The 15,801-nt window shown below is 40.6% G+C and overlaps 1 protein-coding gene across 4 annotated transcripts in view; it reads left to right on the top strand.

The window, feature by feature from the left end:
• The window catches only part of LOC135344217 (hemicentin-2-like), a 31,587-nt gene that overhangs the window by 10,967 nt on the left and 4,819 nt on the right, over positions 1–15,801 (top strand). For all 4 annotated transcript variants that reach the window (XM_064541427.1, XM_064541433.1, XM_064541409.1 and 1 more), the window contains exons 5-10: positions 5–192; positions 4,051–4,171; positions 7,493–7,801; positions 12,888–13,172; positions 13,333–13,584; positions 13,753–14,058. In XM_064541427.1, coding sequence (XP_064397497.1) covers positions 5–192; positions 4,051–4,171; positions 7,493–7,801; positions 12,888–13,172; positions 13,333–13,584; positions 13,753–14,058 — 1,461 coding nt within the window. The remainder of the gene's footprint in view (positions 1–4; positions 193–4,050; positions 4,172–7,492; positions 7,802–12,887; positions 13,173–13,332; positions 13,585–13,752; positions 14,059–15,801) is intronic.

Here is a 15,801-nt window from a genome sequence, read left to right as displayed (position 1 = left end):
ACAGTCCCTCCACAAATGCAAACACAACCAGTCAACGAGACGACCATATTAGAGAGAGAGCCATTCAGCATCTCATGCACTGCGTCAGGCATTCCTGCCCCCAACATCACCTGGGTGAGAGAAGATGGCTCAGACTTGAACACTCTGGCCACGATAACCCCCCAGTCCAATTCATCCCTGCCCCTCGCCTTTGTGAGTTGACATACAGGCGGCTTGTCTATGAAACACTTACTGATTATGTGACTTGACAAACCCATTACAGTAACAACTGATTAGTAGTCAACACTTTTTAATCTCTGCCGTGCATGCACTGTGTACGTATTGTGTGCTTGCACTTCCATTTGACAAACCACATTTACAACTTCAACACTTCGATCTCCTCTGGTCATATTTTTGTGACGTATTGCTTTCCACAATTTTGTTAAGATAGTTTTCTTTAAAAGAGATGGTCCTTAAAGGGTGAAGGAAGCTATATAGGGCCTCAGGCTGACCAAAGCCAGCCATGTACCCTAGGGTATATGAATGTACACTCCTAGCTGGAGGGTACATGGGATTTGTACCCTGGAGTATTCTGAGAGTTTCAATGGATATTTCTTAGTGTCAGAGCACATCATAGTACAAGTACATGCATGTGTATATGCCAAAACTTCGTCACGTGTTCAACTGATTCAACCATCGTCTATATAATATTGTCCCTGGTGCCTTTAATTTAAAAGTACCTACCTGCTTGATTGTACATTCATGCATATGCACATACACAGTGGCTCTGAGAAGCTCGAGATAATTAAACCATTACTGGCTGGCTAGAAAGAAAGCTATATACACGTACTGCAGCTATCTCGACAATTTCTACAGCTTAATAGCAATAACTTTATACCAGTTAGTTATTTTCTTATCACAACAAAGTTCAGGTACAATGTACAAGCAGACTCTGATGTACAAGTGTGTAGAGCAATTTCAACAATGTTTGCAATGTACACTACAAAAAAGTTATGTTTTCCCCAGCATCAAAAAACTGCATGATGGTCATACTTTGTACGCTGCCTGTCACCTCCTGCATGGTAAGCTGAGCAATCCTTTAGTGGCCTAAACAGAATCAAGACAGTCGTCAGATCAAGCATGGGAAACAAATTTTAATCATCACTTGCACTTATAATTATAGTACTGACGTGGATATGAAACATTTCCAGATTCTGGTATTCTCCTTGAAGCTATCATCGTAACGAGGTAATTTACTAGTCTCCGTAAATTGCGTTTAACGCCGCGGGTATTATAGAGGTTATACCAAGCAGGTGCATGCGCATGCTTGGATAAGCTACTGCTTGTATTGATGGCTGAGGCTCTGCACAACATCAATGTGGAGAAGATATCGATACTGCAAAGTCTTTCTTCTTCAAGCGAGAGCTGTAGTGATGAACGTGAGGAGGTGGAATTAGTGCATGCAAGATGTCATTGGCAGTAAGCACGAGATGATGCTAGTTACCAGTACCGGTATCCAGAACCAAATCACTCAATGCTGCTAGCAGTAGTAGCATGCGGACAGGTGACGCTCAGAAGGCAGTTGAAGTACAAAAGCAGTACTATACTGTGAGACGTTTTGTTGTGTGTTCAGAAAAAACTAATCAAGCGTTCTCCCAAAGGTAAACGTATTACGGTCATTTTGTATGCCATGGAGTAATTGGTTGTTGAGAGGAAATGTGAAAGATGTGTTACAGAGTTGGTTCAGATAATGGACATGCACATGCCTAATCAGTGCAAGTCAAATTCACCATTTGACAGCTGCTGTTCGAGGTACAATTTGTGACGAAGTTTCACCGCACACGTTGTAGACCCAAAACAAAAAAGATTTGGGAAACTTTAATCTGTGAAATCCCAGATGCACAATTCGAGCAACATCAACTTTTCATGTAACTCCTCTTAGTTTAAAGCGACTCATCAAGAGCAAGGCAGATAAGAAACTGTATGGTTTGAGCTCAACACAGGCAAACGTACAGACTCAACCACTGACAACGCTTGAAAGTAACGCAGTAAGGCATATGGCGGGATATGTTGCCGTTAGTTTGCTCAGGAAATACAGGAAGCCATCAAGCTACAGGAGAAGAGGAGTGAGTCTCTTTGTCAAAGTTCTATCCCAAATTAAGTGTACTAGTCAGCCTGGTAAACTGACTACAGTAACTGCATACGAGTATACAGCAAACTTTGATTGACATATCTATAATTAATGTGAGCCATTTTGAATAAGGGTTGAGGCTAGCAAATGTGGTGTTACTATTGTTGTTGATGCATGTAGTGGTTAATGCTTTGCCTCTGGCGAGACATTGCTACACGCAGTGTTCCTCAGAATGATTTACAGCTGGTGCAGCGTATTTGTGGTGCTGGGTACAGGCCTGTCATAGGCCTGTCACAGTTTCATGAATAAGCAGCTCGCAATCATCCTTTCTTGCTGTGCTTTCGTATAGCATTCTTTGATTAATAATGGAGACTTATCCATTTCACCTAACCCAATTCGTTGGCGACAAAGTATTGCGTATTGTTCCTCTGGATTACCTGGGAACAGTGAGGCCTCATCCACAAAAGAGTAATAGCTCGTGGGCACTGTCGATTTGAGGAGGTTGATCTAAAACATGATTCTGAAACCTTTTTTCCAAGCATATAATTTTTGTCTTCATGCAGTAGTACAGACCTTGTAGCTTGAATAACATCGTTGGGCCCCTTCTCCATCTTACCATACTGAAGAGCAACCCCTTGAGATGTACTGTCGCTAACATCATGCCATTGTGGTGTAAGTAAAACATTGAGGCGTATACTCGAGAGTTGTTACTCGTGCATGTCGTGTAAGTTGTCATCGAGGTCTAATGTGCTTGCTGGCGTTGTTTTCTCTTCTGTAAACGTTTGATCTTGCTCCCTTCTTACGCTTTATGTGTTATCACTCATGTTCTCTGAATAATATTATAACATGGCACGAATAAATATAAGCTGCCAAAGAATTGTTTATTATATACATAATAATACTATGCATGGATTTTACATACTTTTTGAGGCTGTATTTATTTTTTCAATAGCTTGACTATGCCTAGTTAATAGATTCTCCTGCTGTATCAATACATGAATATTTTCAAAATATGCAAAAAGTAGGCTCAACAAGTTTATTCACACAACAATTAAGTGCAACCAACTCATACTTTAGGCACACTTAAACTTTCAAAACTGTTGTCAACATAGATTCTCCTCGTAATTTACATGTATTGCTTAATGGTAACCTATAGTTACTGTCCAAGCCAAAAATCTCACACAAATAATTATTATACAGTATAATAGATATGCAATGTTATATTTACTTGTAAGCTAGTCTTACCTTCAAGCCCACTGCAAGTCAATGTGTGCAGGTCACTTTCACGGCTTCACAGACTCAAAACACTGTTTACTATGCTCTGGTTTCTAGACCTGCGTGTAACGATGATAGCTTCTGACACTTCCCGTGGACCCCTCCGGATACTAGGCCGTTTCATATCCACGTCAGTACTATGTTTACACAGAGACATGATTGCATTGATATTGATACCGTATAGCGCGAAATTTTCGAGGCACTTATATTTCGTGGATTGGCCTCTAAAAGCCATTTCGTTGCACAATGTTCGCGGAATGACTGCTTACCGCAAGCCACGCCTTTAAATATTTGCATGATAGCAGGTAATTCTAATTAAAGAACAATTTTCGTAGACTTAATTTTCGTGTAGAATTCTAACCCACGAAATCCGCGAAAATTAAGCCCCTCGAAAATTTCGCGCTATATGGTACCTCAAGTAATAGAAGAGTTTGCTAGATGCCATTCCAGACGAATTGAGCTGCTGAACATTCTTGCTGGTGACTAGTTTTAATGATTTTGACACTGTGCGAAGCATGGCCAACGAAAGGGGCATGGTCTAAATTTGCAGCGCATTTTGTGCGGCATGAGCAGCCCCATCTAAGATCGCTCCTGCACACACACACACACACACACACACACACACACACACACACACACACACACACACACACACACACGCACAGGTGACTAGCACTCTCTCAGTACCCTTCGCCCTCTACTCAGACAGTGGTCGCTATCGATGCTCTGCTGATAACGATATCTCTAATCCGGTGTTGTCGGATTTCTCAGAAATCACTGTGAGACGTAAGTTGAATGCATGTGTATGCATGAATATGCATGAATATGTATACGTATATATATCGGTACAGTATTTAACCGTTGTGTACGTATAATACATGTTATTTCTATATGTATCGCACTAAAAAAATATTTGCAATGGGCTAGGAGTAGCCAGGAAAAGCACGAAAAAGCGTAAGAAAAGTGGAGCCTGAGAGGTCATCTGCCTCTTGAAAGCAAACGCAATTCTGAGAAAAACGCCCATGGTCCGGGTTGTAGTCGACTATGAGGCTGTATATCCAACATCTTCTGAACATGTTTGTACAATGAGAAAATGCTTTCCAAGAAACTTACTTGCTTGCTTTAATATGGACGAAACGCGATGAAATGTGAAAATTGTGCGATTTTTCAAATATGCATGCATGTGAATTAGCCTCGATCCCAGGCCGAGTTTTCGCTTTTATAACGGTTAGGCGAACAACTAGGCCTGGTACTAGTTGTCTGCGCATGCATCAAATATTCATTGTATTTGTGGTCAGCAAAAATATTTAATAAATCAATAATCGAAATTTGTACACAGAAAATGCACAGAGTGAGTACACAAAAGATGCACATAGGGAGCTGCTTCACAAGGGCCTGGGGAGTTCCCAGTTGTGCTGCAGCACGATTACAGTGACCCAGGGCAACTTTGGATGATTGAATGCCTTCAAATTACATTTCAAAAAGATTTAGCTGGCTGCTGAACTTCTCTGATTATAGGCCCCAACTCGTAACTCAGTTAAATTTTTCTTGAGAAAATGTAGATTCTCTTGATGCCTCTGAGCTACCCAGCAACGCTCGAACAAGCAGGTCATACTCCAGTCCTGTGAGTATAGGACAATATCCAAAGACGGTTAAACCCTTACCTCAAACTGTCCAGTCTCGTCCGTTAGTATAGCCAAGAGGAGCACTGTTGGGATAGCTGGATAGCCAATACTCCTGTACAGAGAAGTAGACATTCTAAATACGTGTAGATCTATACATATTAAATTTCTCGTATTAAACAGGTTATAGTGTCATTGTCGACGAGCTGATGATGGCAGCACCAAGTTCTCTAGCTCACACTCTTCACTTGATCTACCATAATAATGATGAAATTATAGTCTACCTAGATCTTGCCAAACATGAACAAGACTTAATAGCATAGGGCCCACACAAAAATATCTAACCTTAACAAATTTGACAAAGCTTTATACCTCTTCCCTTGTTGTTCAGTCTTCAGAATAATGTTTTCTAAGCTTCAGAGAAGAGAGAAGCTTCAGCTAAGAGCCATTCCAAACGATTCCAATAATTATAAACGGAAACTGACTTCTAGTACACGATAGTACACGAATATAAATGTCATGAAAGTGAACGAGAATATCCATTCGTCAGAATCTGACAAACGACTGACGCATGCGCAGACAACTAGTACCAGGCCTAGTTGTTCGCCTAACCGTTATAAAAGCGAAAACTCGGCCTGGGATCGAGGCTAGCATGTGAATATAATTATTTATACATGCAGAAAAAGGCTAAATAAGCTATCTGTCCAGTTATGTGTCCTTTCCCTGCAGAAATAGAGCAGTCTGAACACACTAGTTAAAATCAATAATTGAAAACAAATTAGTAAAACCTACTGGTTTTACATAGGATTGGCAGTGGGTTTGCCTGTGTTTAGCAATATTTTGACTTATGTTCAAACCGTTCTATCTCTGCAGGAAAAGGCCACATCAAGAAAGTGGCTATAGGCAGATAGTTTATTTAGTCTGTTTGTATGTCTCATTTCATAATCCATGGACGTTTTAATATTGTAATTTAAAGAATAGCACTATTTCTACGTTTCACCGGTCTTTGTCTGACTGAATAAGTAAGTGAGTAAGTATATATATAAGTAAGTTTCTTGCCCAGCATTTTCTCCAAGTGCAGCCATCTCCAGGACATTCTGCACAGGGTTTCCAAACACTACAACCTGGATTACAAAGCGCTTCATTAGATTTGCGATTGCTTCCATCACGAGGCAGATGGCATATAAGCACACAAATCACGTGATGATAAAATATAGATAATAAAATGTGATAGGTACAAAGTACAAAGAGTTCAAAGTCCTAAGTATCGTTTCTTTCCCCCTTAAGTGTTCACCAGGTTGGTTCATAACGGGCCACTGTTGTGCGAGCCCTTTTCAGGTAAATCTTAGGTATCGAGGGTGTAACTGAGGGTGTCGTGGATAGGTTTGTATCAGTCTCAGGCCTGGTGACCAGCTCAGTTGACGTTGACGTTCTTACTTAGACAATTCCGCCATCTTTAATTACTCAGTATTGTGGGTAATAATAGGCGTGGCTGAGAAACCATTAGTGCAGTCAATGCATGCTTCTTTTTTTCAGCTCTCCATTTTAGGTACGTCGGTATGCTATACATGTATATATATTATTATGCACTGATAGGCATAGGCCTCCATGCAAAATGGCTGTCATTAATTTTAATACTGACTCACATCATTACTAATTATACAGCAATAATAGTAATAGTCCAGTCTTCTCTTCTTTAACTTCTATACTTCTAACTTCTATATTTCTATACTTCTTCTGCTTCTGACATTCCACTTATGAATGTCATGATACGTAAATTTATACGTCTGTACTGAAAAAGAAAGGGAATCCGACTATAAAAACGTTTGCAATGTGAAAATTGCTAGGATTAGCCAGGGGAAACACCAAAATGTGTGGGAACAAGAAATCAGACGAGAGCATAAAACTCAATCCGTTACAACATCATTCACATGTACAACTGGTGTTGATTATAGCATAACAATTGACATTTAATAAGAATTATACATCGGAGGTCGATGTATATAGACTGTGTTACAGATCCATCTACCTCATCCATGCATGTCACTACGCATGCATGGACTGGTGTGCTCAACACTGTATTAGGGAACATTAATTCATCACAAATCATCATGATTATAATTATGCTCGCACATTCGAAAATGCTTGTAGGGATCGGTCATCACCCCACCAACATTTCTAGGAAAACTACCAACAAAAAAGTGAATTAATGACGTTGTAACGGATTGAGTTTTATGCTCTCGTCTGATTTCTTGTTCCCACGCTTTTTGGTGTTTCCCCCGGCCAATTCTAGCAATTTTTCACATTGCAAAAGTTTTTCTAGTCGGATATACAATAGCACTGTCAATCCTTTGTACAACCTACTGATATAGAAATAACATGTACGTACACAGGGTTAAACTGTACGGTGCATGTACGTACCTTTTTATTATTGTGTTGTTGTTTTAATTCTATACATATACATGTGCTCGTTTTTCTCCTTCAGCAACCATACTTTTGACTGATTCCAACGACCAACCATTGTCTATTACTAATGTTATCTCACAGCCCAATGGTTCAGGGTTTATTGTTAAGTGTCACGGCTCTAGTAACATCATTTGGACTAGCTCGAATGGAGTCCTCATCCCAAACAACCAGAGTGGAACTTTATATCAAATATTTGACAGTATTGGTGAACAGGTATCTCTGGTATTCACAAGTTTTTCTCCTAATGAAGTGGCAGTGTATACGTGTGAAAGCCCTTTGAACGATGTCAACAATGTCCCTGTTACTGAGAGTATCTTTGTCACCAACTGTGAGTTATGCATGCCTGCATGGTATCACTGAAAAAACAAATTGTTAATCATAACCCAGAAAAATGGGTTGAAAACATGTGCAATTCAGGTAACTCACTCGCTGGGTTACAACAACTTATTTACATTTAAGTTGGAACTACCTACAGCTTGATGGATTATTCTACAACAGGTAAAAATACACAGGTACTGCTAATTTAGCGCAAGTGAATGGTTGTAGGGATGTCAGAGTTGAGAGCGGCTTTTTTCAGTAGAGTTTGAGGTGGGGTTGCTCGAGTTGCTCTGCAGCTTTGCCTTTGGGGTGGGGCTGTTTTGCAGCATGCAGCAGCGAGTGTTTTTGCAACATTCGGGGGGGGGGGGGGTGGGGCTGCTTTACTCTTATAGCATCGAGCGAGGAGCCCAACGTTTTGTGAGTCAAGGCATTCGTCGTGCCAATTAATTAATGACAGTAATCTTGAACGGTCAGATACTGGTGTCTTTGAACAGAGATGCAAGCAGCTGTGCAGCTAGTTTCTTTCAGTAATTTTTGTAGAAGCTGCGGTGTATTTTGTGTTGCTAGGAATATAAACTACCGTATTACTAGAATGTTTTGTAAGCATCAAACATTTGCGAACTTTGCGATGGTTGATCAATTCGCAACAATAAAATCCGCAAAACCTACTAGTAAATACACACGATCCTTGCCAGAACGCAATAGTTAGATCGCAAAGGGTCAAATTTTCTGCTGATTTGGCTCATTCGCAAAGTTTATTCACCAGCAAAATATTCTAGTAATACGGTAGTTATAACACTCATGGGCACGAGGGATTGTATGCTGTATATATTGCACTGAAGCACAAGGGCTGAGTGCAATATACACCATGCATCCCGAGTGCCCATGTTAGTTATAGTTATAACACGGGCACGAGGGATGTATGGAATATATTGCACTGAAGCACGAGGGCGCCAGCCCCGAGGGCTGAGTGCAATATATGCCATGCAGCCCGAGTGCACGTGTTATAACTAGTTTATATCCCGAGGGCATAGCAACATAACACTGTCCTAGTAACACAATATAAACAGCACAAAAAAAGACAGAGACAACTCTAGACACAGCTCCATCTCTTCTCTCTTCTAGACGCCAGTATATCTGCAGCGTATAAGATTGGCATGACCAACGAATGGCTTGACACAAAATTGTTGGAGTTTTAACTGAAATCTGCAAAACAGCCCCACCCCACTTCTGGTGCTGCAAAACAGCCCCGCCCCACTTACTGCTGCAAAGAAACAGCCCCACCCCACTACTCAGTGAATACTAGCTGCTGGTCTACGCTCGGCCTCATAACCAAGCCAAGAAAGCTCGCTTCTACACTGCTGCAAAACAGCTCATGCCCCCAGCAAAAAGAGCCACTTCTAGTGCTACGGTGAAGCAGAATTGACATGCATCACGATGTCGAGGACTAGGTCGATCTAGGAACACAGAATCTTCCACAAAATAAATCTTGGACAATTTTAAAACCTACACGGTTGCAAGAAGAAACTCCAGCAGTGCTGAACATTCATTCCTGCATGGCTGGACATACTTTGATACTTGTTATTTCTCATGCGTATTAATTTAATTTTAATTTAATTGTCTGTCTAAATGCCAGAGGGGAGTTTTGCGGTCAGTGCAATATGACTTTGCGGTCAGTGCAATATGACTTTCAGCAGTGCAATATGCTTCATATTGCACTTGGCAACAACGTAGCAACGGGATATAATAACTATTACACACTGATAAAGGCAGCGTAAGTGAATCTTACGATATAATCTATTAGGTTGCATGTTGCTTCTTTACTCCTCTGCATGGTTTTTATAGATCTATTTACTCATGTCAACAGCTGAGGGTTGCACTTTAGTGCTCAGTTTGTCTGTCTGTTTGTAATAATTATGTGAGCTACTCACCTGGATGCCATAGCACTGAGTTTACTGTGTGGATAGCCTACACACAACAAGTTATTAGTTTTAGATTTCGATGTTAAAACTTCATTGTCGTATAAAAGAGAGCAAAAAAAGCTAAGAAGCTTGAACTTTCACGTTGGCTATAGCTCTTACAGTAACACACAACCTTTATTTGAGGTAAATCTACATAATTATATTTGCAGCTGAATTAGTGATCCTTTACCGGTCTCTTCTTTATTATTGTATAACTAAACACTCCTCTGGTTTTTATAGATCTATATTTATGCATGTCAACAGCCGGGGGTTAGCACTTCAGTGCTCTAGTTGTAGAGTATAATAAAGCTATAGTGAATATAGTTATAACGTATAGTAATTATGCCTCGAGGTGTAGCCGCACGAGGGATACGGTAAAGCTGACTGTGTGTGTGTGTGCATTCCAGCTGTACTACTCAACGGTTGCAATGCGACGAAAACTAACAGCTTCTATAGGCTTCTAGCCACGTTCTCTTGGATTTTGATTCGTGGATTTGCAAACTAAAGGTTTGTTCTCGAGTTATGGCTAAGTTTGACTCACATTGAAGGCTGTTGCAGTATCTTCAGAATCTTTTGTAGCATCATCTGTTCGCACAAAGTTTCTATTCAACTTATAAGTTAGTCTTGCACTAAAGCGCTAGCTGTTTGTTAGCTACAAGAGTCAGAAAGAGCTGCTAAAGAAGCTAGCTATTTAGTAGCCATTAATTTGTGAACTTGATCTCTTGCATGCATGCAGACACACCCCTTATTCAAATGCGCATGCATGCGCGCTCATCCCCATGCATGTGTGAGAGAATCTATTTTGAACCCCAGTCCTTGGCAGAATCTTACACTACCGTATATACAATAGATAACATGTACGCAAGTCTTTTCTTCTCAGTTATAGAGGATGCACTTTTTTTGTTAATAAAGTGCAAATTTGAATGTAAAATTCATTATACTTATACCCTATAGTGACACTCTAATACTTTTGAGCGAAAGCATAACATGATGAGAGGCATTAGCACGTACAGCGCAGGTTGCAACACTCGTTGTTATTTGCATGGGGTAAATAGTGGTATTATATTTGCATCTCGCTTTTATTCGACAACAAAGCTTTAACATCGAAATCTACTTTATGTACAACCTATATGTACTGGTTGTACTAATGTATGGTGGTGTAGGCTGCGCAGGGTTTTAAGTGCATGCATGCATACATGTTGTGGTAATTGTCAGCTCTTTTAGTGTTCCCAATTAATGAAAGCATGTAAGTGTGTGGAGTGTTTTGTAGTCAATTTGCTAGCAACCATGCAATTAACATGTATTTGAAATGCTTCTGAATAATCATGCTTAAAGAAAGAGTGTGTGTGTGTTGGAGGGGTTGAAAATTAATTGTGAAAATATCTCTCCTATTTTCATTAAAATTAATAAAAAAATTGACAAATGGTTGCAGGAATAACTCTTATTATAGTCTGTCTACCGGTAGGCTTCTTTTATATTCAGACAACACGAACAGAACAGAAAAGAAAAGGCAAACAGAGCCTGGCCTTGAGAGTCGAGAATGATGGGTTAAAGAGTCTTTCACGGTGCACCAACACTCTCTATTCATCTGTTGCATCCAGAATCACATACAACTAGCACATTGAATAAGCTTGTTGCCATGCTGAATATAAATTATTGTATATATATCTAAGCTATAAATATTATTATTTTACATTTGAGGTATTAGAGTAAGTCGCCGAACTCCGTCAGACATCAAAGTGCGTCAGGTAAAAGGGCGTGTAACGCACAAACAAAACAAGACTGATGGCCATGGGCCTATTATCCAGCGAAAACTTGGATAGGCCAAGTCGCTTCCAGTCCGAGCAGTGATAACTTAAAAAACCGAATTTTTCGATTTTTGCCAGAACGTACTGATCCCCGTTTTTGCCAAACTACACAGCTAGAGCTAACTGACACAAAAATTCGGTAGTTTTTTCAAGTTATCACTGCTCGGACTGGAAGCGACTTGGCCTATCCAAGTTTTCACTGGATAATAGGCCCATAGCCATCTGTTAGTGTGTGTAATTAGTTTGAATCAGTCTTGTTTTGTTTGTGCCTTACACGCCCTTTTACCTGACGCACTTTGATGTCTGACGGAGTTTGGCGACTTACTCTAAATGCTGACATAAATTATAGGACTTATCTTGGACTTGATATTGGCTGCTGTATTACTTCAACTTAGCTTGCATGGCTGTGTACATTTTGTGTAAACTAAATCTGACCTTGAGGGAGGCTTAATTTATAAGGTACAGGCTGTATTGTCTGGTCCAGGTTTTGTGGTGGTATATAGTATCTGATAATGAGGATGGGTCTTATCAAGAGTGCATAAGAAGAGAAGACTGTCGAACTACTGATATTCTGCACAAACACTGTGCACAAAGTAACATAACTCGTACGTGATAAAGAATTGTAAATTTACTAGTAATCTCCTAGTAAATGTTAACACTGTGACGTTTTTAGGGGTGTGGTAATCGAACAATTCTAGCTAGTTGTTCGCGTTAAACGTTCAGAGCTTGTAAAGCTGCTCACTGCACACTGATAGGAGACGATCTCTTCACAAAAATCACCTAAATAGAGACAATAGTCGAGTTGATCCTCTTCACTTGCACTCTTTACTCACTATTAACAACTTCTGAGCGTTGCGTAATTATGCGCAAACGTCATCAATTGCGAGTTGCTCACGTGCAATTGACAGGATGTCACGTTACTTTGTGCACAGTGTTTGTGTACAAGTATCAGTAGTTCGACACTCCTCTCTTCTTATGCACTCTTGGTTTTATGTGGTTCTTCTAGATCTATGTGGCAAGCACAAAACAATCATTAACCTCTAATTTTGGTTCTTAGAATTATATAGCACCAGGCATTAGTCAAAATAAATAGATAGCAGTGTGTGTGTGTGTGTGTGTGTGCGTGCGTGCCTTTTCCGCACTGGTGTAACGCGATGTAAACAAGTGGATGCTTTCAAGTTGCTGATTGTGGCAGGCGCTGGTTACCATGGAAAAGGAACAACTGCCTACTGACAGTCACTTACACAAATGTACACAGCACATCACAACAGAGGCCTTCTAGTGCACTCATTTTACAGTTTTCATCCACACATACACACACACACAGCTGATCCAGCTGTCTTCATTGCTACCACTGTCATGTACGTTTTGGAGGGGGACTCAGTATCTATTGAGGCAGGCATTTACTCTTCTAACACGTTTGAAGTACAGTGGTTTCTTGGAGAGCAGTTGCTGAATATTACTAGTAACCCCCAGCTTTCTCAGACAATCGAGGGGAACGTGTACAGGCTGAACATTGCTAGTATCAACAGTCAACTTTTGGGCCTGTACACTGTGGTGGTGACTCGTGAGGGGCAGACTGCTTCTGATAATGTTACTGTCTTTTATGCATGTGAGTGCTTATCAAATCCAGATGTTTAAGTGTACATACATGTATAGCACTGAAGTACAATCAAAAACTACCGTTAGACACTGGGCATACATGTGTAATTATATGCGTAACGTATATATATTGAGTACCCACCTGCCGTTGACTGCATACTCATTTTTAGTTTCACCTACTGTAACTCTGTCTGAAACTGAACTGACTGTAACCGAGGGGGAAGAAGTCAGAGTTCAATGCCTGGGTGAGGGAGTGGGTGTGGTTAGAATTCGGTGGTATTTTGATAACGAGGAGAGTGCACTACAGAGTGGAAACAATCTGGTCATCCCTTCAGTTGTAAGTACCCACACTGGACTCTATGAGTGCAGAGTGTCCAACATTGCTGACACAGTCACAAAGACAGTACAAATCACTGTTAGATGTGAGTTACATTATATAATTATGGCATGATAGTGTGCATGCATGAAAGGCATTTCCTCTTTATATGTAAATCAGTTCCCTCTAACATATATACACATTCATGCTGTGAAACTGCTATACACTGTATTTTTCACTATGTTCTCTATTGTGACACCCATTATGCATGCAGATATGCCATTCAGCATGATCCAGTACAAGAGTATCTCTTCCATGTTCAGTCCAATCTTTTCCCCCATCTTTGGAGAGTCGACTATTGCTCCCGTCTTCATGTGTACCTCTGATGGTTACCCACAGCCGACGATCACATGGCGAGCTACTAGTGAAACTGGTTTCCCGAATGGAGTCATTACACAAGCAGAAGGACAGGAGCTAGTGTGGACACGTCCCTTTGAGCACACAGACTCTATGCAATATGAGTGTGTCAGTGAGAATGAGCTGGGGACCAGTGTCACCACTATGAATTTATTCATACCATGTTAGTGAGTCTGCATGTAGGACAGTTCAGGTTGCATTAATTGCTATTATTGTAGATTTGCATGCAGTGCATGTGCTATGGAAATTGTGTTTATGCCTCGTCCTGTGCTTGAAGCTTGAACATGTGAGCTAGCTAACTTATCCTATAATGGGCACTCCAATTACACATGCACACCACAAAACGTGCGGCTCTGCATGTACTTTATTTTCTATGTCAGTAATATCAAGAAGGGAGAGGGATGGGAAACGGAGCACGTGCGCACAATCACTTTTGTGTAATGCCAAGCCTCTAGACACCCCGCCAACCCAGCGGGAAATGTTATTACTATCATTCACAGCTCCCCATGCACTGGGACTCTTAGTCCTGTGCTGAGCATCCACGCCTACTGTGCATCATATAGAAGCGCTGTGTATCTCACTAAGAGTTTGAAGCTTTCAAAGGCAGTTTTTTGAGTGTTGTATTATTGTTTCGGCTCATCTAGTGGCTTTGTGTACCTTCTACAAGGAGAGGCTGTGACTACAGCCCAAAATATTAATGATTCCCTCTTTCTTAAGTAGCTGGGCATTGCCGGTATGCAAGTAAAATCAAAGCAGGTTGGTAAGTAATGTTCATTTTTGTCTTAGTAAGCTGGTTTTGAAAAGCAAACTTTTGAGTACCCATTAATTTTAGGTAAATCTTTATTCATTGATAGTTGGTTCATCGTATCGGCACAGTAATTTACGACAGAACTTTGCTACATTTCCATAATTCTCTATCATGTCTATGACTGTACTGGAATACTGAACGGTACAGACAGAGCTCCTCTCAAGAATTTGCCTGTCCAAGCTGCTTTTTACTGCTTGGAGGGGTCTCACTAACTATTTCTGCTACCTTGTTGTGACTGTTCCACTAACCATTGCTAATACATGGAGCTCAGTAGCTAGTTTATAGCCTATAGAGTAAACGACCAAATTTCGTCAGCTAAAAGTGCTTATAATGCACGAAAAAAACGAGATTGATTCTAACTAACTGCACACACACGCTGGTTAATATGGGAATACTAACCAGCGAAAATTTTGATGGGCCAAGTTACTTTCAGTTGGAGCTGTGATAACTAGAAAAAACTGCCGAATATATCGATTTTCAGCAGACCGAAACCTATCTCCGTTTTACAAAACTACATAGCTAGAGCTAACTGACACATAATTTATAGAGTAAGTCGCCGAACTCCGTCAGACATCAAAGTGCGTCAGGTAAAAGGGCGCTATATACTAGCGCTTATAGCTAGAATATTGCTGACTCAGCACTTTACAACCTCACAAAGAAACAAGTGTAGCTCCGCTTTGCAGGGTCACCTGATTCTGGGAATTGCTCCACTCTGTACTGCACTCTATCTAGATTGTACTCAACTCGTGTCAGTTAGCTCTAGCTGTGTAGTTTGGCAAAAACGGGGATCGGTACGTTCTGATGAAAATCGAAAAATTCGGTAGGTTATCACTGCTCGGACTGGAAGCGACTTGGCCTATCTAAGTTTTCGCTGGATAATAGGCCCATGGCCATCTGTTAGTGTGTGTATAATTAGTTTGAATCAGTCTTGTTTTGTTTGTGCGTTACACGCCCTTTGATGTCTGACGGAGTTTGGCGACTTACTCAGTCTACTGGGCTCAATCTAGATAGAGTACAGTAGTCACATGGTGGAGTAATCCTAGCCTTGCAAAGCTATATAAGCTATTGTATGTAAAGTGCTGAGTCAGCAATGAGCCC

This window comes from Halichondria panicea, chromosome 1, assembly GCF_963675165.1.
Source record: "Halichondria panicea chromosome 1, odHalPani1.1, whole genome shotgun sequence".
NCBI lineage: Eukaryota > Metazoa > Porifera > Demospongiae > Suberitida > Halichondriidae > Halichondria > Halichondria panicea.
The sequence above is the reverse complement of the archived record's forward strand: the minus strand, read 5'-3'. Positions and strand labels throughout refer to the sequence as shown.